The sequence below is a fragment of the Chanodichthys erythropterus genome, chromosome 12 (assembly GCF_024489055.1).
Source record: "Chanodichthys erythropterus isolate Z2021 chromosome 12, ASM2448905v1, whole genome shotgun sequence".
NCBI classification, from domain to species: domain Eukaryota; kingdom Metazoa; phylum Chordata; class Actinopteri; order Cypriniformes; family Xenocyprididae; genus Chanodichthys; species Chanodichthys erythropterus.
Window position 1 is genome coordinate 57,460,814 of NC_090232.1, and position 22,391 is coordinate 57,483,204.

The 22,391-nt window shown below is 38.1% G+C and overlaps 1 protein-coding gene across 5 annotated transcripts in view; it reads left to right on the top strand.

Annotated features, from left to right (window-relative positions):
• Positions 1-22,391, top strand: part of LOC137032195 (MSL complex subunit 3-like) — a 435,464-nt gene that overhangs the window by 221,878 nt on the left and 191,195 nt on the right. For 3 of the 5 annotated variants that reach the window (XM_067403837.1, XM_067403841.1, XM_067403839.1), the window contains one exon: positions 5,547-6,679. The exons of 1 other annotated variant lie outside the window; for it this stretch is intronic. In XM_067403837.1, coding sequence (XP_067259938.1) covers positions 5,547-5,646 — 100 coding nt within the window. In that variant the 3' untranslated portion in view covers positions 5,647-6,679. Of the gene's footprint in view, positions 1-5,546; positions 6,680-22,391 lie in introns of those variants that run through there. One more of the 5 variants, XR_010896663.1, reaches the window with a different exon arrangement.

The following is a 22,391-nucleotide window of genomic DNA, read 5'->3' on the forward strand; positions in this document are numbered from 1 at the left end:
AGAATTTGCATCTGAATTGCGCTGGCTCCGTGGGCGTGGTCGCATTAGCGGATAATGAGCTGAAGCAAAGACTTCTGAAATGGCTCTCTTTTCATACAGATTACATAAACAGAGAATATTTGTTTTCAATTTGACTTACACGATTTAAAACCTGACATTTCAACGTATTTTTAGACATAAGTCTATTTTTTTTGTGATTAGTATTCAATAAGTTACAGTTCATTTTCTGAGAACTATCAGATTGGACTTCATTCAGAGGGAGAAGAGAGATCACGCATTCGTTTTCTTTATTTTGCAAAAAGCACAACATTTAGTTTTTACTGAGTGTACACAAATAAAAGAAGATATTCCACAGATTAAAATGGTGTATAACTCTTAATTGTGTGTGCAACATAGACAGAGTATTTTGAGTCTCTTTCACACTGGTAAGAGAAAAACCTGCGGTGATATCGCCGGCGATACCTCAGAGTGTTAATGTTTTATTATGTTGGTATTTAAAAGTTTCTTTTATGTTAATGTTTTTTGGAGAAAGTTGTAGATGAAGCGTTTTGGTGAAGTGTAGAGCTTGTGCTTGGGGTTGAGGACCTGCCAACAAGATTTGTAACTGTTTTAATAATAAATCAACCACTATGATAGTGCTTTGGATAGGGGTGTAACGGTACACAAAACTCACGGTTCGGTACGTACCTCGGTTTTGAAGTCGGTACAGTTTTCGGTACAGCAGGTGGAGAGAAAACTAAACATAAAATTGCTTTTTTTTATTATTAAACAGAGGTTTACTGAACACATTGTGTTTTTGTCTTAAATATATTAAATTAAATTAAAACTAAAAGTTTCTTAAGGATAAAAAATGATCTCTGCTAATGCTATAAACTATGTAGGGAGCCCTAACTTGAAAGAAGCCCAAACTATTAGCCTAAATTCAATTGCTTTTTATTTTTAGATAAAATAATCAACACTCAAATAACAAATTGTATGCAAACCTGTAAGCTGCACCTAAGGCAGTTTTTGCATTAACTTCTAAATGTTTTTACACCAATTCGTTGTTGAAATATAATGATTTCTACACAGTGGCTGTTATTTTAACATCAGATTTATTTAAACATACATTAAATAGCCTAATCAGGATATCACTAAAAGATTAAGTAAAATAATGAATATTTTGGCTAATACAATGCATATATTAAGCGAAATAGTTCATTTCTCTAGCGAACTAACAAGCTGTGAACACTGAATGGCTTTTTTGAGGTAAATGCATCATGACATATTGTTGAATACGGACGCTTTCATTGATGTTTTTTCACAGTTGAAACACTGAATGAGCGATTACATGAGATATGACCGTTTCAGTAAGTTGTACTGAATCTTGCAACATACCTTCAGATGTTCTTTCATGTTTATTCTGTAACTAGTATTAAGGAGGAAGAGATGAACACATTCACTTGCGCTCCGCGCTCGCGCTGCCGGTTGAACTGAGGCGCCTGTACAGTGATCTGTCACCTCACATCAAAGCACGTCAAAATGGCATTTTCTGTTTAAACTTCATGATTTCGTGGACAGAATTTGAAGGATGACACTTTGTTTCTTATCGAAAGTAACAAAACACAGAGCTTATTGCGGTTATCGGTGGTGAATATTGGTTGCAATGTAATGCTTCGGTACACACGTGCACCGTACCGAAAGCCCTGTACCGAAACAGTTCGGTACAAATACGTGTACCCATACACCCCTAGCTTTGGATTAAACCAATGTAATTTCTACTACCAGCACCAAACATCACATGTATAAGAAATAGTTACGTTTAGTTTGTTGCGATGTAAATCACAGGACAAAACAAGAAGCATTAATAATCACAGTATTATTATGTATATAGAATTCATTACAAACTGTATTCAAGGCATTTCTCTTTTTTTAAAGCTGATGTATTTTGCTTGCCTTAAAAGAACTGTCTCTTGTTTAGTAAAGTTTTTTTTGTTGTTTTTTTTTTTTTTTTTTGATTGCAGTCTTTTTCTGCTGCCATTGTATTCCTTGGATTTCCTTCTCAAAGATTAGCACAGTTAGTTTTATATTAATCTGGTTTATTTTAATTCAGGACTCCATAGTCCAGGTTTTAGTAATCTGTACTTAATCTGTGTTTCAGAAAGCCATTTTTTAAACCACGATTAACTATTCTAGATTAAGGTCTATCCTGGCTTAATTTAAACTCTGTCCGGGAAACCGCCCCATTATGTCATAAAATTCTATGATAAAGGCTATGTCAGTTAGCATTGCATTGCATTGTAGATATACATTATTCTTATGAAAATACCCGAGATGGCTTGAAGAACTCAGATAAACACAGATATATCTTCGCAATTGTGTTCATTCTCTAAATGTTTCATCAGTCAAAATGTCTCTATCTGCTTGTTGTTCAGCTGAGGCAATATCTGATCTGTCTATATAAGGGATTTAATGGATAAGTTTAATACTTCTATGAATCTCACTTGTGGACTTTCTGCACAAGGACAGCCTCTGGCTTCCAGTATGAATGAAACAAATTACTTGAGTGTGTTTAGTGCCCATGTTGCTAATATCGCCTTATTTTTTGTAAAAATAGAAAAATAATACTAAAGTACTTTGTAACATAGTAACTTGAGTAGGCACAAGCACTAACTGAAAACATATATGTAGATTTCACTTTGCGTTTTTGCTCATTACTTAATGAAAAGTGCACAGATCATAGATCATGGTACATCACCATTTCAAATCTTAAAATGAGCCCCAAAACAATATAATCTGTTGCGTTGATCACAAGATATTACTCACGGAATTATGTAACATATTTGACTAAAAACATCTTTCTCGTCTTTCTGGGATGCAGTGTGTTATACAATGTTTCCAGAACTGTTCATGCTTTTTTTTTTCAGTGTGGAAAAACACAACATAGGTATAATTTTAAAGCTTAGAAACTTAGATTTTTAATGGATCTCACCATTTTGATAAACTCGTAATGAGTGCTGAGTAGTCCCTATAAACCTGAGTGTACTGCCCGTCGGCGAAAATATTAATAATCATAATTTTCAAAACTGCTGCCTTGATCAACAAAAATGCTTATAGTCTAAACTTTAGAATGTATGTAGCCATTTCAATTAACTTCTAAGTAGTGCTGAGTTATTTGCTGATAAATAGAAAAAAATGTGTTCATAATTTAACTAAAAAGAAATATGTAGATTTCAAGTGGCATTTTTACAGATAACAGAAACATGCAAAGATCATAGAAGCTGACAGCATTATATAAAGCAGATACTCTTGATTAAAATGAGCATAATTCAAAATCAACATAATTCTTTCGCATCAATCACGAGATATTGCTCATGAAAGAAAAATTTTAAAAATGCTGTCAGCTCACAGGACAAAAGACAGAGGATCCAAATGTGAGTAACACAGGTTTTTTGACAGAATTCGCTGTACAATAAAATAATAGGACAGATGCAGGTGACGAAGCGCAGGTGGAGTGCTGGGTGATGCAGGGCTGCAATAAGTATCAGAGACGAGGAATAATCCAACCCAGAAAGCAAGGTAAACACGACCAGTCAGAGAATCCAGAGTCCGGGGAGATAAACAGGAGAAGTGCACAACACCAGGACAACGATCTGGCAAACACGACACGTTGGCACAAACATTAAATAACACGCTGAAACAAGACACAGCTGACAACAAATCACAATCAGTCGTAACGAGGCGACGCCCACACACAATTACTATCGCGCACACACACACACAACAACACGAGGGTGAGTCAGTGAATCCATGAACCGTGACAAATGCTGTAATTTTATAAAATTTCATCACTTTATAAAATAAAATTTGAACCAGATTCAGCTCATATACAGGAGAGCGTCATCAAAAAAGAGTTTTCCTCATATCTTATTTACTTCCTGAATTATTGCATGTCAAATAAAAAAGATTTGTAAAATTATAATAAAAAATGTATGTTTTTTTTGTTTTTGTTTTTTTTTCTCAGCAGTTTCTCAGCAAGAGAATATCCAATTGTAATGTAATTTATATTTACTAAAAACTTATAAAGTGTACTATCAAATGATACCTACCTTTTGACTCTTCTTGCTAGAGTTTTGGAGTTACGAGTCTTTACTTTTGTGTATGTCACTCCGAAAAAACTCTAAACAACTCTAAAAATGCCTTCAGGCCTTTAAGGGTTAAAGCAAATTGGATTAAAATAAGAGAGCAATTTCAATGCGAGAAAGAGAGAAATGGGAACGCAGGTGCACCGCAATGCGACCACAAAGGGCACTTTTACTTTTACGATCAAAGGGGCAGGGGCTCTTGGGGTGGGGTAAATTGAACGCGACATGCAGTGACGTCACAATCGTGTTGCATTCTGGTATATGGAGCTGTCTGAAGTGTACATATGAAGTAGACTCGCGAGGGTCTGCCCATATAAACTTCCCTCGTCCATTCACGAATTGGCACGCACTTCAAAATGGTGGCAGGGATTCCCTCGAGTGGAAGTACATGAGTGCATGTCTAAAAGTGGAATGGAATTTCATGCATTCTCGCAGAATGTCCTGAGCAGTTCCGTTTGAGGTTCGCAAGTTGTAGGGCCGGAGTGAAAGCGATCTTTTCGGCACGGAACCACATTTTCTGTAGTGGGGATGGGCAGAATGGTTCAAGAATGGACATAGGCCGGGAAGCCACAACAGAACCGTGGTAAAGGGTATCTGAGCTTGTGACTGCCTGTCTGAGTGTTAACACTCGACAGCCGGAGGCAGCCACCTCGTAATTCTCTATGCCAAAATATCCTCTGGAAGAATGCAGTTTTACAGATGCTCGAAATGTGGCTTTTAAATGAAAGATTGGTATCAAAGAGCACACCCAGGTTCCTAACTGACAACGAAGACTTAACAGAGCAGCCATTAAGTGTTATACAGTATTCTAAAATATTACATGCAGAAGTTTTTGGTCCAATAATTAGAATCTCTGTTTTTTCTGAATTTAGTAGTAGGAAATTACTAATCATCCAATTTTTATATTTGGATCTATATTTTATATTTATATTATATCAGCTATGCATTCTGTTAATTTTTTTTAATTGGTAAGTTTCGTCAGGGCGCGAAGAAATATAGAGCTGAAAACTAACACCATGCTTCCTAATGATATCTCTCAAGGGTAGCATGTACAGAGGGATAAACAACGGTCCATCAGAAGTTGAAGCTTTATTTCTCGTTAATTTAGCCACTGTATCAAATAAATACTTATGGTTGTGTTTGTTTTCTTCTAAGAGATTTGAAAAACAAGTAGATCTAGCAGTTTTTAAGGCCTTGCCAAAAAACTCTAGTTTTGTTTTCTTCCAGCTGCGCTCTATTTTTCTGGCTGCTCTCTTAAGGACCGCATTTATACTGCAAGTCTTGATGTCCAGTTCCACTTTGTTGACTATATCCACTTTCTTCTTATTTGATCTTGGATTAGTGTTAATTATTGTCTTAATTTTCACCTAACCACCAGTTATTTTCTTCAAAGCTTCAAACTTTTGCTTCCTTTTTTTTCAGGTTTTTGGCAGAGTTTCATGAGGACTTCTTTCCAGAGTCTGCATATGTGTCTGCAACTGAAGCCCATTACAGCATGAAGCAACCACGCTCAATATTTTAAAAATCCATTGGGGAGAGAGTTTCTTCTGTACTGTGCTCCACTGAAGTTCTGGTCTACCCCTAATACTGAATGTTCAGCCTTTGCTCTTTCTACTTGCAAATCCTTACAATTTCCCTGGAGTGTTTCCACTGGTCCATATCTACCTTTTCAGTTGACATTCATAACAATGCTTTCTTGACAATCTTTATATATATATATATATATATATATATATATATATATATATATATATATATATATATATATATATATATATATATAATATGTATGTGTGTGTGTGTGTGTGTGTTTTCTTATAAAGTATTTTGATTTCAGTCTTGTTAGCCATAGTTTATGCTGTATTAAGCCACCATTACCTCTTGTGCTCATGATTTTTTTTTTCCATCTTAAACTGAACAACTGACTACTTCTGCCAAGTTTCCCTTATTTTGCAGCAGCTGTCTTCTAACTTGTGCTTTACATCTCCTCTCTCTGAATGTGCTTAAACACAGCATAAGATGTTTATTACGCATTTCTCCATTGTTGACATACAGAATTATTGTAGTAACATCTTTTTAAATTATATATAGTTCTTTGAATTATGAACTCCATTGATAACTGCATAGTTGTCATTCATTCACGCTCAAAAGGATATGTTATTTTCTTAATGTAAATTAATATGTATAAAACTTGTTATTGGTAAAAGTTTTCATCTCTTTTGTGTGAACAGGACAAAGTTGGGTTAAAACAATGTAGTTTTTTTTTTTTTTTTTTTTCATTATGATTAAGTTCATTATTCCGATGTTTTCCTCTTTCCTCTGTGTATTTGTTTTCCATAGTGTCTTGTAGATTATATGTCAACATCACTTATGGTGGTGCATAATTTCTCGGTTTTCAACCAATACATTATTCAAACATTTGTATAAAAGACCTTGAAACTATACATTGTTGTAAGAAAAATACTGCTTTGTTGCTGGTTTTGTCACAAAATGATGAAAACGGATTGAAGACTGGATACAAATATAAACGTGGTTTATTAAAACAAAATGGTAAACAGGCATAACAGTGTGCAGCAAAACTCTAGTGAACAGAGAAACTGAATTATGGACCGCTGTGATGAATGAATGTCCATGGTTACTGATGAGTGGCAAAGGAACACGTGATGAATGAAAACAAAGTGAAAGTCCATGAAAACAGAAACTAACTGAACATAAGTTGGTAGCACTTAAGAATACTGATCCTTCATTAAAACTACACAGGAACAAATGAGTAATGCATTATTAACACTCTAGTAACTACTAACTAACAATAAACTCTGATTAATAAATTATTAAGTAATAGTGCTCAGTTGAATGTGGTAGTTCACTATTAGCTAATCAGTATCTATCGTTTTGTTTTATACCTCCCAGAGAACTACTAAGAACTACTATATACAGGTTCATAATCAAAATGAATCATGCATAATGTATAATTAATTCTAAAGTAAAGGTCATAGTAACCCACTAGTAATGACTGAAGTATTACCAAATCCTTCAAAAGGAATTACTAATTATTTGGATCAGTATTCTAAAGTGAAAAACATAACTCTCTAGTAACTTTTGAAGTCATTGTAAACCTTTGAGGGTTTTTTTACAGTTTTGTATAGTAATTCCTTCTGATGTATTTGGTAACACTAAAGTAATTACTAGTGGGTCACCATGATCCTCACTTTAGAATACTGATCCAAATAATTAGTAATTCCTTCTAAACTACCACCTTCAACTGAGCACAATTACTTAATAATTCATTAATCAGAGTTTCCTTTTAGTTAATAGCAGTTACTAGAGTGCTAATAATGCATTACTCATTTGTTCCTGAGTAATTCATTAATGAAGGATCAGTATTCTAAAGTGTTGCCCATACATCTCTACAACAACTTCCTTTACCAAAGTTCCTTTCAATTTAAAAGTCTCTTGTGACTGACTCCTTGAATGAGTAATAGACACAAGTAATAGATTAATAAGACCAAAGATTGTCTGTTTACTGGCCAAGATGAAGCTGTTCTCGGCGTGTACATGACCCTGAATGGCCGCTGACGGCCTGGAGCTCGCATCTTCCAAAAACGTCTGAACAAATTGTAAAACTTGTTCAGACAAGTTCAGGTCTAAACAACTACATTCTCACCTAAAAAAAAATCTTTAAACTACAGTTTGTGGTTCAACAAGTGTAGTATTCGCAAAAATTACGCTGGATTTGCTAGGCCACCATGACAGTCGCTTCAAGTGGAGTAATACAGTAAATTGGTAAAATGGTAAATATAGCTGCAAGCAGCAATTACGGGGCCAAGCACAAAAACGGCACAAGAAGCAAGCCAACACGACTGGGAGCATCAGGCTAACTGCAGCAGTGAGCAATTAAAGACCTATTAAGATAATTTTAGGCAAAAGAGCTGAATAATGATCAAAAATGAGAATTTACTGGTTCATCACTTTCGACCAATAGGTGGCGCTGTGTCCAGATTGTTGTGGTATGGTTTTTAACTTTTTGTCGGCATGGTCTGAAGATGACACGGTTCAATTGTGGTGAAAATTGGAGCAACGGTCTAGGAGGAGTTGGCCGACGGCCAAAATGGCAGACGGCCAAAATGGCCGACAGGTACCAAGTTTGGTCTGAATACGATAAAGCAGTGCAGAGATACAGCTTCAAGAGTATGTTTTACAACATGCCTCAAATTCATTGCTCCTGTATACGAAAACAGTTTTACGTATCAACTTGAAATCCATAACTTTTTGTCTGAATGGTCTGAAGATGATACATTTCAATTTTGGTGAAAATTGGAGCAACGGTCTGGGAGGAGTTCAAAAAAGTAGGTTTTTAAAGAAAAACAATATGGCGGACAGGAAGTTCAGCCGACTATGGCAACTTTGATATCTATGGTCTCAGCATGAAACAAGGAATCTACTGAGATCAGATCTATTACAAACGGTTAATAATGTCAAAAGTTATTAGCAGTTTTCTAAATTTTGTTTTAACTATTGACCACAAGGTGGCGCTGGTCCGAAACTTTTTGAGTATTGTCAGGGCATGGTGCCAAAGACCCATATCGAGTTTCGTAATGATACGTTAATGCGTTCGTAAAATACAGCTTTTTCAAAATTCAAAATGGCCGACGGCCTAAATGGCCGATATGGGAAAATTGGATAACAATCGACTCGACATGATGCCCTGAATCTAACGAGACCAAATATATGATTTTTGGACAAACCCATCAGAAGTTATAAGCAAAAAAGTAAATTTTTCATATCTCCGCACCAGTAGGTGGCGCTGCGTCGAAACACTGCATGATACCTCAGGTCATGCTTTTGATGCCATGTACCAAGTTTGGTCTGAATACGTTAAAGCGTTGCGGAGATACAGCCTTACTTCTGTTTTCGCAAGCACTAAGTACAATTCGTTTGTGAGTTTTTCGAAAACGGTTTGAGGAATCGACTTGAATTCCATAATTTTTTGTCAGCATGGTCTGAAGATGATCTGATTCAATTTTCATGAAAATCGGAGTAACGGCCTAGGAGGAGTTCGAAAAAGTAAGTTTTTCAGAAAATTCAAAATGGCGGAACAATTTTCATGACGGAAAATGACGTCATAGGGTGCGATCGATTCGTCTTGACCCAAGGAATCAGAGGAATTGTTGCATATGGAAAACTTACTTTTTTGAACTCCTCCTAGGCCGTTACTCCGATTTTCATGAAAATTGAATCAGATCATCTTCAGACCATGCTGACAAAAAATTCAAAATGGCGGAAAAATTTTCATGACGGAAAATGACGTCATATGGTGCGTTCGATTCGTCTTGAGTCAAGGAATAAGAGGAAAAAAGAATTTTGTTTCTAGCCCTTATGGTTCAAAAGTTATTAACATAAACATAAGTGCAACTTTGGACAGCTGGTGGCGCTAGAGGGATTGAGATAGAGACTCCAAATTTGCTGTGGACAAAGGTCAGACTGTCCTCTAACTGTGTGCCAAATTTCACAACTTTCCCGCAAGCGGTTCTATGGGTTGCCATAGACTTCAAGAGCGGAAGAAGAAGAAGAAGAAGAAGAAGAAGAAGAAGCGTACGGAACGCCAACAATAACAATAGGTGCCTAAGCACCTTCGGTGCTTGGCCCCTAAATATAGCTGCAAGCAGCAATTATGGGGCCAAGCACAAAAACGGCACAAGAAGCAAGCCAACACGACTAGGAGCATCAGGCTAACTGCAGCAGTGAGCAATTAAAGACCTATTAAGATCATTTTAGGCAAAAGAGCTGAATAATGATCAAAAATTAGGATTTACTGGTTCATCACTTTCGACCAATAGGTGGTGCTGTGTCCAGATTGTTGTGGTATGGTCAGAGTGAGGTGACAATGACACTTGCAAAGTTTGGTGTCAATATGTCAAAGCACTGAAGAGATACAGCTTCAAGAGTCATTTTTACATCATGCCTCAAATTCCTTACTCCGGTATACAAAAACGGTTTGACTTATCGACTTGAAATCCATAACTTTTTGTCTGCATGGTCTGAAAATGATACGGTTCGATTTTGGTGAAAATCGGAGCAACGGTCTAGGAGGAGTTCGAAAAAGTATGTTTTTAAAGAAAAACATTATGGTGGACAGGAAGTTCAGCTGACTATAGCAAATTTTATATCCATGTTCTCGGTATGACCCAAGGAATCTACTGAGACCAGTTTAATTACAATTGATTAATATAGACAAAAGTTATTAACATTTTTGTAAATTTCATAATAACTTTTGACCACAAGGTGGCGCTGGTCCGAAACTTGTCAGGCTCCTTCAGGGCATTGTGCTGATGACCCATACCGAGTTTTGTATCAATATGCTAATGCGTTCGTAAAGTACAGTGTTTTAGCACAAAATTCAAATTGGATGATGGCCAAAATGGCCGATATGGAAAAATTGGATATCATTCGACTCAACATGATGCCCCGAATCTAACAAAACCAAATTTATGATTTTTGGTCAAACCTATCAGAAGTTATAAGCAAAAATATTCATTTTTCATCTCTCCACTCCAGTAGGTGGCGCTGCTCCGAAACACTGCATGATGCCTCAGGTCATGCTTGTGATGACATGTACCAAGTTTGGTCTGAATATGATAAAGCAGTGCAGAGATACAGCTTCAAGAGTGTGTTTTACATCATACCTCAAATTCATTGCTTCGGTATACGAAAACTGTTTGACGTATCAACTTGAAATCCATAACTTTTTGTCGGCATGGTCTGAAGATGATACGGTTCGATTTTGGTGAAAATCAGAGCAACGGTCTAGGAGGAGTTCGAAAAAGTAGGTTTTTAAAGAAAAACAATATGGCGGACAGGAAGTTCAGCCGACTATGGCAAATTTGATATCTGTGTTCTCGGCATGACCCAATGAATCAACAGAGACCAGTTTCATTACAATCGGTTAATACAGTCAAAAGTTATTAGCATTTTTGAAAATTTTGTTATAACTTCTGACCACAAGGTGGCGCTGGTCCGAAACTTCTCAGGCTCCTTCAGGGCATTGTGCTGATGACCCATACCGAGTTTCGTAATGATACACTAATGCGTTCGTAAAATACAGCATTTTAGCACAAAATTCAAAATGGCCGACGGCCAAAATGGCCGAAGTGGGAAAATTGGATATCATTCGTCTCGGCATGATGCCCCAAATCCAACGAGACCAAATTTATGATTTTTGGACAAACCCATCAGAAGTTATAAGCAAAAATACCCATTTTTCATATCTCCGCACCACTAGGTGTCGCTGCACCGAAACGCTGCAAGTTGCCTCAAGTCATGCTTGTGATGACAGGTACCAAGTTTGGTCTGAATACGATAAAGCGTTGCGGAGATACAGCCTTATGTCTATTTTAGCAAGCACTACGTACAATTCGTTCGCGTGTTTTTCGAAAACGGTTTGAGGAATCAACTTGAATTCCATAACTTTTTGTCAGCATGGTCTGAAGATGATCTGATTCAATTTTCATGAAAATCGGAGTAACGGCCTAGGAGGAGTTCGAAAAAGTAAGTTTTTCAGAAAATTCAAAATGGCGGAAAAATTTTCATGACGGAAAATGACGTCATAGGGTGCGATCGATTCGTCTTGACCCAAGGAATAAGAGGAAAAAAAGAATTGTGTTTCTAGCCCTTATGGTTCAAAAGTTATTAACATAAACATAAGTGCAACTTTGGACAGCTGGTGGCGCTAGAGGGATTGAGATAGAGACTCCAAATTTGCTGTGGACAAAGGTCAGACTGTCCTCTAACTGTGTGCCAAATTTCACAACTTTCCCGCAAGCGGTTCTATGGGTTACCATAGACTTCAAGAGCGGAAGAAGAAGAAGAAGAAGAAGAATAAATATAGCTGCAAGCAGCAATTACGGGGCCAAGCACAAAAACAGCACAAGAAGCCAGCCAACATGGCTGGGAGCATCAGACCAACAGCAGCAGTGAGCAATTAGAAAAAAAAGTTATTAGCATTTTTGTCAATTTTGTTATAACTTTTGACCACAAGGTGGCGCTGGTCCGAAACTTCTCAGGCTCCTTCAGGGCATTGTCCTGATGACCCATACCAAATTTGTGAATTTTGGTCAAACCCATCAGAAGTTATAAGCAAAAATAACCATTTTTCATATCTCCACTCCAGTAGGTGGCGCTGCGCCGAAACACTGTATCTTGCCTCAGGTCATGCTTGTGATGACACGTACCAAGTTTGGTCTGAATATGTTAAAGCATTGTAGAGATACAGCTTCAAGAGTAATTTTTGCAGCATATCTCAAATTCTTTGCTCCGGTATACGAAAACAGTTTGACTTATCGACTTGAAATCCATAATTTTTGTCGGCATGGTCTGAAGATGAGACGGTTCAATTTTGGTGAAAATCGGAGCAGAGGTCTAGGAGGAGTTCGAAAAAGTAGGTTTTTAAAGAAAAACAATATGGCAGACAGGAAGTTCAGTTGACTATGGCAAATTTGATATCTATGTTCTCAGCATGAACCAAGGAATCTACTGAGACAAGTTCCATTACAATCGGTCAATATAGTCAAAAGTTATTAGCATTTCTGTAAATTTTGTTATAACTTTTGACCACAAGGTGGCGCAGTGCTGAAACTTCTCAGGCTCCTTCAGGGTATTGTGCTGGGGACCCATACCGAGTTTCGTAACGATACGCTAATGCGTTCGTAAAATACAGCATTTTAGCACGAAATTCAAAATAGCCGACGGCCAAAATGTCCGATATGGGAAAATTGGATATCATTTGACTCGGCATGATACCCCGAATCCAACAAGACCAAATTTATGATTTTTGGACAAACCCATCAGAAGTTATAAGCAAAAATATCCATTTTTCATATCTCCGCACCAGTAGGTGGCGCTGAGCCGAAACACTGCATGGTGCCTAAGGTCATGCTTGTGAAGACATGTACCAAGTTTGGTCTGAATATGATAAAGTGTTGCAGAGATACAGCCTTACTTCTATTTTCGCAAGCGCTACGTACAATTCGTTCGTGTGTTTTTCGAAAACGGTTTGAGCAATCGACTTGAATTCCATAACTTTTTTTCAGCATGGTCTGAAGATGATCTGGTTCAATTTTCATGAAAATCGGACTAACGGCCTAGGAGGAGTTCGAAAAAGTAGGTTTTTCAGAAAATTCAAAATGGCGGAAAAATTTTCATGACGGAAAATGACGTCATATGATGCAATCGATTCGTCTTGACCCAAGGAATCATAGGAAAAAAGAATTTTGTTTCTAGCCCTTATGGTTCAAAAGTTATTAGCATAAACATAAGTGCAACTTTGGACAGCTGGTGGCGCTAGAGGGATTGAGTTAGAGACTCCAAATTTGCTATGGACAAAGGTCATTCTGTCCTCTAACTGTGTGCCAAATTTCACAACTTTCCCGCAAGCGGTTCTATGGGCTGCCATAGACTTCAAGAGCGGAAGAAGAAGAAGAATAATAATAAGCGTACGGAACGCCAACAATAACAATAGGTGCCTAAGCACCTTCGGTGCTTGGCCCCTAAATATAGCTGCAAGCAGCAATTATGGGGCCAAGCACAAAAACGGCACAAGAAACCAGCCAACACGGCTGGGAGCATCAGACCAACTGCAACAGTGAACAATTAAAGACGTATTAAGATCATTTTAGGCATAAGAGCTGAAAAATTATCAAAAATGAGGATTTACTGGTTCATAACTTTCGACCAATAGGTGGCGCTGTGTCCAAATTGTTGTGGTATGGTCAGAGTGAGGTGACAATGACACTTCCAAAGTTTGGTGTCAATATGTCAAAGCACTGAAGAGATACAGCTTCAAGAGTCAATTTTGAATCATGCCTCAAATTCTTTGCTCTGGTATACAAAAACGGTTTGACATATGGACTTGAAATCCATTACTTTTTGTCGGCATGGTCTGAAGATGACACGGTTCAATTTTGGTGAAAATCGGAGCAACGGTCTAGGAGGAGTTCGAAAAAGTAGGTTTTTAAAGAAAAACAATATGGCGGACAGGACGTTTAGCTGACTATGGCAAATTTGATATCTATGTTCTCAGCATAACCCAAGGAATCTACAGAGACCAGTTTCATTACAATTGGTTAATATAGACAAAAGTTATTAGCATTTTTGTAAATTTTGTTATAACTTTTGACCACGAGGTGGCGCTGGTCCGAAACTTCTCAGGCTCCTTCAGGGCATTGTCCTGATGACCCATACCAAATTTATGAATTTTGGTCAAACTCATCAGAAGTTATGAGCAAAATAACAATTTTTCATATCTCCACTCCAGTAGGTGGCGCTGCACCGAAACACTGTATAATGCCTCAGGTCATGCTTGTGATGACATGTACCAAGTTTGGTCTAAATATGTCAAAGCATTGTAGAGATACAGCTTCAAGGGTAATTTTTGCATCACCTCTCAAATTCTTTGCTCCGGTATACGAAAACGGTTTGACTTATCGACTTGAAATCCATAACTTTTTGTCGGCATGGTCTGAAGATGACACGGTTCAATTTTGGTGAAAATTGGAGCAACGGTCTAGGAGGAGTTCGAAAAAGTAGGTTTTTGAAGAAAAACAATATGGCGGACAGGAAGTTTAGCTGACTATAGCAAATGTGATATCTATGTTCTCAGCATGACCCAAGGAATCTACTGAGACCAGTTTCATTACAATTGGTGAATACAGTCAAAAGTTATTAGCATTTTTGTACATTTTGTTATAACTTCTCAGGCTCCTTCAGGGCATTGTGCTGATGACCCATACCAAGTTTTGTAAAGATACGTTAATGCGTTCGTAAAATACAGCATTTTAGCACAAAATTCAAAATGGCCGACGGCCAAAATGGCCGAATTGGGAAAATTGGATATCATTCGACTCGGCATGATTCCCCGAATCCAACGAGACCAAATTTATGATTTTTGGACAAACCCATCAGAAGTTATAAGCAAAAATACCCATTTTTCATATCTCCGCACCAGTAGGTGGCGCTGCGCCGAAACACTGCATGGTACCTCAGGTCATGCTTGTGATGACATGTACCAAGTTTGGTCTGAATACGATAAAGCGTTGCGGAGATACAGCCTTACTTCTGTTTTCGCAAGCACTACGTACAATTCGTTCGTTAGTTTTTCGAAAACGGTTTGAGGAATCAACTTGAATTCCATAACTTTTTGTCAGCATGGTCTGAAGATGATCTGATTCAATTTTCATGAAAATCGGAGTAACGGCCTAGGAGGAGTTTGAAAAAGTAAGTTTTTCAGAAAATTCAAAATGGCGGAAAAATTTTCATGACGGAAAATGACGTCATATGGTGCGTTCGATTCGTCTTGAGCCAAGGGATAAGAGGAAAAAAGAATTTTGTTTCTAGCCCTTATGGTTCAAAAGTTATTAACATAAACATAAGTGCAACTTTGGACAGCTGGTGGCGCTAGAGGGATTGAGATAGAGACTCCAAATTTGCTGTGGACAAAGGTCAGACTGTCCTCTAACTGTGTGCCAAATTTCACAACTTTCCCGCAAGCGGTTCTATGGGTTGCCATAGACTTCAAGAGCGGAAGAAGAAGAAGAAGAAGAAGAAGAAGAAGAAGAAGAATAAGCGTACGGAACGCCAACAATAACAATAGGTGCCTAAGCACCTTCGGTGCTTGGCCCCTAAATATAGCTGCAAGCAGCAATTACGGGGCCAAGTACAAAAACGGCACAAGAAGCAAGCCAACACGACTAGGAGCATCAGGCTAACTGCAGCAGTGAGCAATTAAAGACCTATTAAGATAATTTTAGGCAAAAGAGCTGAATAATGATCAAAAATTAGGATTTACTGGTTCATCACTTTCGACCAATAGGTGGTGCTGTGTCCAGATTGTTGTGGTATGGTCAGAGTGAGGTGACAATGACACTTGCAAAGTTTGGTGTCAATATGTCAAAGCACTGAAGAGATACAGCTTCAAGAGTCATTTTTACATCATGCCTCAAATTCATTACTCCGGTATACAAAAACAGTTTGACTTATCGACTTGAAATCCATAACTTTTTGTCGGCATGGTCTGAAGATGACACGGTTCAATTTTGGTGAAAATCGGAGCAACGGTCTAGGAGGAGTTCGAAAAAGTAGGTTTTTAAAGAAAAACAATATGGCGGACAGGACGTTTAGCTGACTATGGCAAATTTGATATCTATGTTCTCAGCATAACCCAAGGAATCTACAGAGACCAGTTTCATTACAATTGGTTAATATAGACAAAAGTTATTAGCATTTTTGTAAATTTTGTTATAACTTTTGACTACGAGGTGGCGCTGGTCCGAAACTTCTCAGGCTCCTTCAGGGCATTGTCCTGATGACCCATACCAAATTTATGAATTTTGGTCAAACTCATCAGAAGTTATGAGCAAAATAAAAAATTTTCATATCTCCACTCCAGTAGGTGGCGCTGCACCGAAACACTGTATAATGCCTCAGGTCATGCTTGTGATGACATGTACCAAGTTTGGTCTAAATATGTCAAAGCATTGTAGAGATACAGCTTCAAGGGTAATTTTTGCATCACCTCTCAAATTCTTTGCTCCGGTATACGAAAACGGTTTGACTTATCGACTTGAAATCCATAACTTTTTGTCGGCATGGTCTGAAGATGACACGGTTCAATTTTGGTGAAAGTTGGAGCAACGGTCTAGGAGGAGTTCGAAAAAGTAGGTTTTTGAAGAAAAACAATATGGCGGACAGGAAGTTTAGCTGACTATAGCAAATGTGATATCTATGTTCTCAGCATGACCCAAGGAATCTACTGAGACCAGTTTCATTACAATTGGTGAATACAGTCAAAAGTTATTAGCATTTTTGTAAATTTTGTTATAACTTCTCAGGCTCCTTCAGGGCATTGTGCTGATGACCCATACCAAGTTTTGTAAAGATACGTTAATGCGTTCGTAAAATACAGCATTTTAGCACAAAATTCAAAATGGCCGACGGCCAAAATGGCCGATATGGGAAAATTGCATATCATTCGACTCGGCATGATTCCCCGAATCCAACGAGACCAAATTTATGATTTTTGGACAAACCCATCAGAAGTTATAAGCAAAAATACCCATTTTTCATATCTCCGCACCAGTAGGTGGCGCTGCGCTGAAACACTGCATGGTACCTCAGGTCATGCTTGTGATGACATGTACCAAGTTTGGTCTGAATACGATAAAAGCGTTGCGGAGATACAGCCTTACTTCTGTTTTCGCAAGCACTACGTACAATTCGTTCGTGAGTTTTTCGAAAACGGTTTGAGGAATCAACTTGAATTCCATAACTTTTTGTCAGCATGGTCTGAAGATGATCTGATTCAATTTTCATGAAAATCGGAGTAACGGCCTAGGAGGAGTTCGAAAAAGTAAGTTTTTCAGAATATTCAAAATGGCGGAACAATTTCCATGACGGAAAATGACGTCATAGGGTGCGATCGATTCGTCTTGACCCAAGGAATCAGAGGAATTGTTGCATATGGAAAACTTACTTTTTCGAACTCCTCCTAGGCCGTTACTCCGATTTTCATGAAAATTGAATCAGATCATCTTCAGACCATGCTGACAAAAAATTCAAAATGGCGGAAAAATTTTCATGACGGAAAATGACGTCATATGGTGCGTTTGATTCGTCTTGAGTCAAGGAATAAGAGGAAAAAATAATTTTGTTTCTAGCCCTTATGGTTCAAAAGTTATTAACATAAACATAAGTGCAACTTTGGACAGCTGGTGGCGCTAGAGGGATTGAGATAGAGACTCCAAATTTGCTGTGGACAAAGGTCAGACTGTCCTCTAACTGTGTGCCAAATTTCACAACTTTCCCGCAAGCGGTTCTATGGGTTGCCATAGACTTCAAGAGCGGAAGAAGAAGAAGAAGAAGAAGAAGCGTACGGAACGCCAACAATAACAATAGGTGCCTAAGCACCTTCGGTGCTTGGCCCCTAAATATAGCTGCAAGCAGCAATTACGGGGCCAAGCACAAAAACGGCACAAGAAGCAAGCCAACACGACTAGGAGCATCAGGCTAACTGCAGCAGTGAGCAATTAAAGACCTATTAAGATAATTTTAGGCAAAAGAGCTGAATAATGATCAAAAATTAGGATTTACTGGTTCATCACTTTCGACCAATAGGTGGTGCTGTGTCCAGATTGTTGTGGTATGGTCAGAGTGAGGTGACAATGACACTTGCAAAGTTTGGTGTCAATATGTCAAAGCAATGAAGAGATACAGCTTCAAGAGTCATTTTTACATCATGCCTCAAATTCATTACTCCGGTATACAAAAACGGTTTGACTTATCGACTTGAAATCCATAACTTTTTGTCTGCATGGTCTGAAAATGATACGGTTCGATTTTGGTGAAAATCGGAGCAACGGTCTAGGAGGAGTTCGAAAAAGTATGTTTTTAAAGAAAAACAATATGGTGGACAGGAAGTTCAGCTGACTATAGCAAATTTTATATCCATGTTCTCGGTATGACCCAATGAATCTACTGAGACCAGTTTAATTACAATTGATTAATATAGACAAAAGTTATTAACATTTTTGTAAATTTCATAATAACTTTTGACCACAAGGTGGCGCTGGTCCGAAACTTGTCAGGCTCCTTCAGGGCATTGTGCTGATGACCCATACCGAGTTTTGTATCAATATGCTAATGCGTTCGTAAAGTACAGTGTTTTAGCACAAAATTCAAATTGGATGATGGCCAAAATGGCCGATATGGAAAAATTGGATATCATTCGACTCAACATGATGCCCCGAATCTAACAAAACCAAATTTATGATTTTTGGTCAAACCTATCAGAAGTTATAAGCAAAAATATTCATTTTTCATCTCTCCACTCCAGTAGGTGGCGCTGCTCCGAAACACTGCATGATGCCTCAGGTCATGCTTGTGATGACATGTACCAAGTTTGGTCTGAATACGATAAAGCGTTGCGGAGATACAGCCTTATGTCTATTTTAGAAAGCACTACGTACAATTCGTTCGCGTGTTTTTCGAAAACGGTTTGAGGAATCAACTTGAATTCCATAACTTTTTGTCGGCATGGTCTGACGATGATCTGGTTCAATTTTCGTGAAAATCGGAGTAACGGCCTAGGAGGAGTTCGAAAAAGTAGGTTTTTCAGAAAATTCAAAATGGCTGAAAAATTTTCATGACGGAAAATGACGTCATAGGGTGCAATCGATTCGTCTTGACCCAATGAATCAGAGGAAAAAGGAATGTTGTTTCTAGCCCTTATGGTTCAAAAGTTATTAACATAAACATAAGTGCAACTTTGGACAGCTGGTGGCGCTAGAGGGATTGAGTTAGAGACTCCAAATTTGCTGTGGACAAAGGTCAGACTGTCCTCTAACTGTGTGCCAAATTTCACAACTTTCCCGCAAGCGGTTCTATGGGTTACCATAGACTTCAAGAGCGGAAGAAGAAGAAGAAGAAGAAGAAGAAGAATAAATATAGCTGCAAGCAGCAATTATGGGGCCAAGCACAAAAACGGCACAAGAAACCAGCCAACACGGCTGGGAGCATCAGACCAACTGCAACAGTGAACAATTAAAGACGTATTAAGATCATTTTAGGCATAAGAGCTGAAAAATTATCAAAAATGAGGATTTACTGGTTCATAACTTTCGACCAATAGGTGGCGCTGTGTCCAAATTGTTGTGGTATGGTCAGAGTGAGGTGACAATGACACTTCCAAAGTTTGGTGTCAATATGTCAAAGCACTGAAGAGATACAGCTTCAAGAGTCATTTTTGAATCATGCCTCAAATTCTTTGCTCTGGTATACAAAAACGGTTTGACATATGGACTTGAAATCCATAATTTTTTGTCGGCATGGTCTGAAGATGACACGGTTCAATTTTGGTGAAAATCGGAGCAACGGTCTAGGAGGAGTTCGAAAAAGTAGGTTTTTAAAGAAAAACAATATGGCGGACAGGACGTTTAGCTGACTATGGCAAATTTGATATCTATGTTCTCAGCATAACCCAAGGAATCTACAGAGACCAGTTTCATTACAATTGGTTAATATAGACAAAAGTTATTAGCATTTTTGTAAATTTTGTTATAACTTTTGACCACGAGGTGGCGCTGGTCCGAAACTTCTCAGGCTCCTTCAGGGCATTGTCCTGATGACCCATACCAAATTTATGAATTTTGGTCAAACTCATCAGAAGTTATGAGCAAAATAACAATTTTTCATATCTCCACTCCAGTAGGTGGCGCTGCACCGAAACACTGTATAATTCCTCAGGTCATGCTTGTGATGACATGTACCAAGTTTGGTCTAAATATGTCAAAGCATTGAAGAGATACAGCTTCAAGAGTCATTTTTACATCATGCCTCAAATTCATTACTCCGGTATACAAAAACGGTTTGACTTATCGACTTGAAATCCATAACTTTTTGTCTGCATGGTCTGAAAATGATACGGTTCGATTTTGGTGAAAATCGGAGCAACGGTCTAGGAGGAGTTCGAAAAAGTATGTTTTTAAAGAAAAACAATATGGTGGACAGGAAGTTCAGCTGACTATAGCAAATTTTATATCCATGTTCTCGGTATGACCCAAGGAATCTACTGAGACCAGTTTAATTACAATTGATTAATATAGACAAAAGTTATTAACATTTTTGTAAATTTCATAATAACTTTTGACCACAAGGTGGCGCTGGTCCGAAACTTGTCAGGCTCCTTCAGGGCATTGTGCTGATGACCCATACCGAGTTTTGTATCAATATGCTAATGCGTTCGTAAAGTACAGTGTTTTAGCACAAAATTCAAATTGGATGATGGCCAAAATGGCCGATATGGAAAAATTGGATATCATTCGACTCAACATGATGCCCCGAATCTAACAAAACCAAATTTATGATTTTTGGTCAAACCTATCAGAAGTTATAAGCAAAAATATTCATTTTCATCTCTCCACTCCAGTTGGTGGCGCTGCTCCGAAACACTGCATGATGCCTCAGGTCATGCTTGTGATGACATGTACCAAGTTTGGTCTGAATATGATAAAGCAGTGCAGAGATACAGCTTCAAGAGTGTGTTTTACATCATACCTCAAATTCATTGCTTCGGTATACGAAAACTGTTTGACGTATCAACTTGAAATCCATAACTTTTTGTCGGCATGGTCTGAAGATGATACGGTTCGATTTTGGTGAAAATCAGAGCAACGGTCTAGGAGGAGTTCGAAAAAGTAGGTTTTTAAAGAAAAACAATATGGCGGACAGGAAGTTCAGCCGACTATGGCAAATTTGATATCTGTGTTCTCGGCATGACCCAATGAATCAACAGAGACCAGTTTCATTACAATCGGTTAATACAGTCAAAAGTTATTAGCATTTTTGAAAATTTTGTTATAACTTCTGACCACAAGGTGGCGCTGGTCCGAAGCTTCTCAGGCTCCTTCAGGGCATTGTGCTGATGACCCATACCGAGTTTCCTAATGATACACTAATGCGTTCGTAAAATACAGCATTTTAGCACAAAATTCAAAATGGCCGACGGCCAAAATGGCCGAAGTGGGAAAATTGGATATCATTCGTCTCGGCATGATACCCCAAATCCAACGAGACCAAATTCATGATTTTTGGACAAAGCCATCAGAAGTTATAAGCAAAAATAGCCATTTTTCATATCTCCGCACCACTAGGTGTCGCTGCACCGAAACGCTGCAAGTTGCCTCAAGTCATGCTTGTGATGACAGGTACCAAGTTTGGTCTGAATACGATAAAGCGTTGTGGAGATACAGCCTTATGTCTATTTTAGCAAGCACTACGTACAATTCGTTCGCGTGTTTTTCGAAAACGGTTTGAGAAATCAACTTGAATTCCATAAATTTTTGTCGGCATGGTCTGACGATGATCTGGTTCAATTTTCGTGAAAATCGGAGTAACGGCCTAGGAGGAGTTCGAAAAAGTAGGTTTTTCAGAAAATTAAAAATGGCGGAAAAATTTTCATGACGGAAAATGACGTCATAGGGTGCAATCGATTCGTCTTGACCCAATGAATCAGAGGGAAAAGGAATTTTGTTTCTAGCCCTTATGGTTCAAAAGTTATTAACATAAACATAAGTGCAACTTTGGACAGCTGGTGGCGCTAGAGGGATTGAGTTAGAGACTCCAAATTTGCTGTGGGCAAAGGTCAGACTGTCCTCTAACTGTGTGCCAAATTTCACAACTTTCCCGCAAGCGGTTCTATGGGTTACCATAGACTTCAAGAGC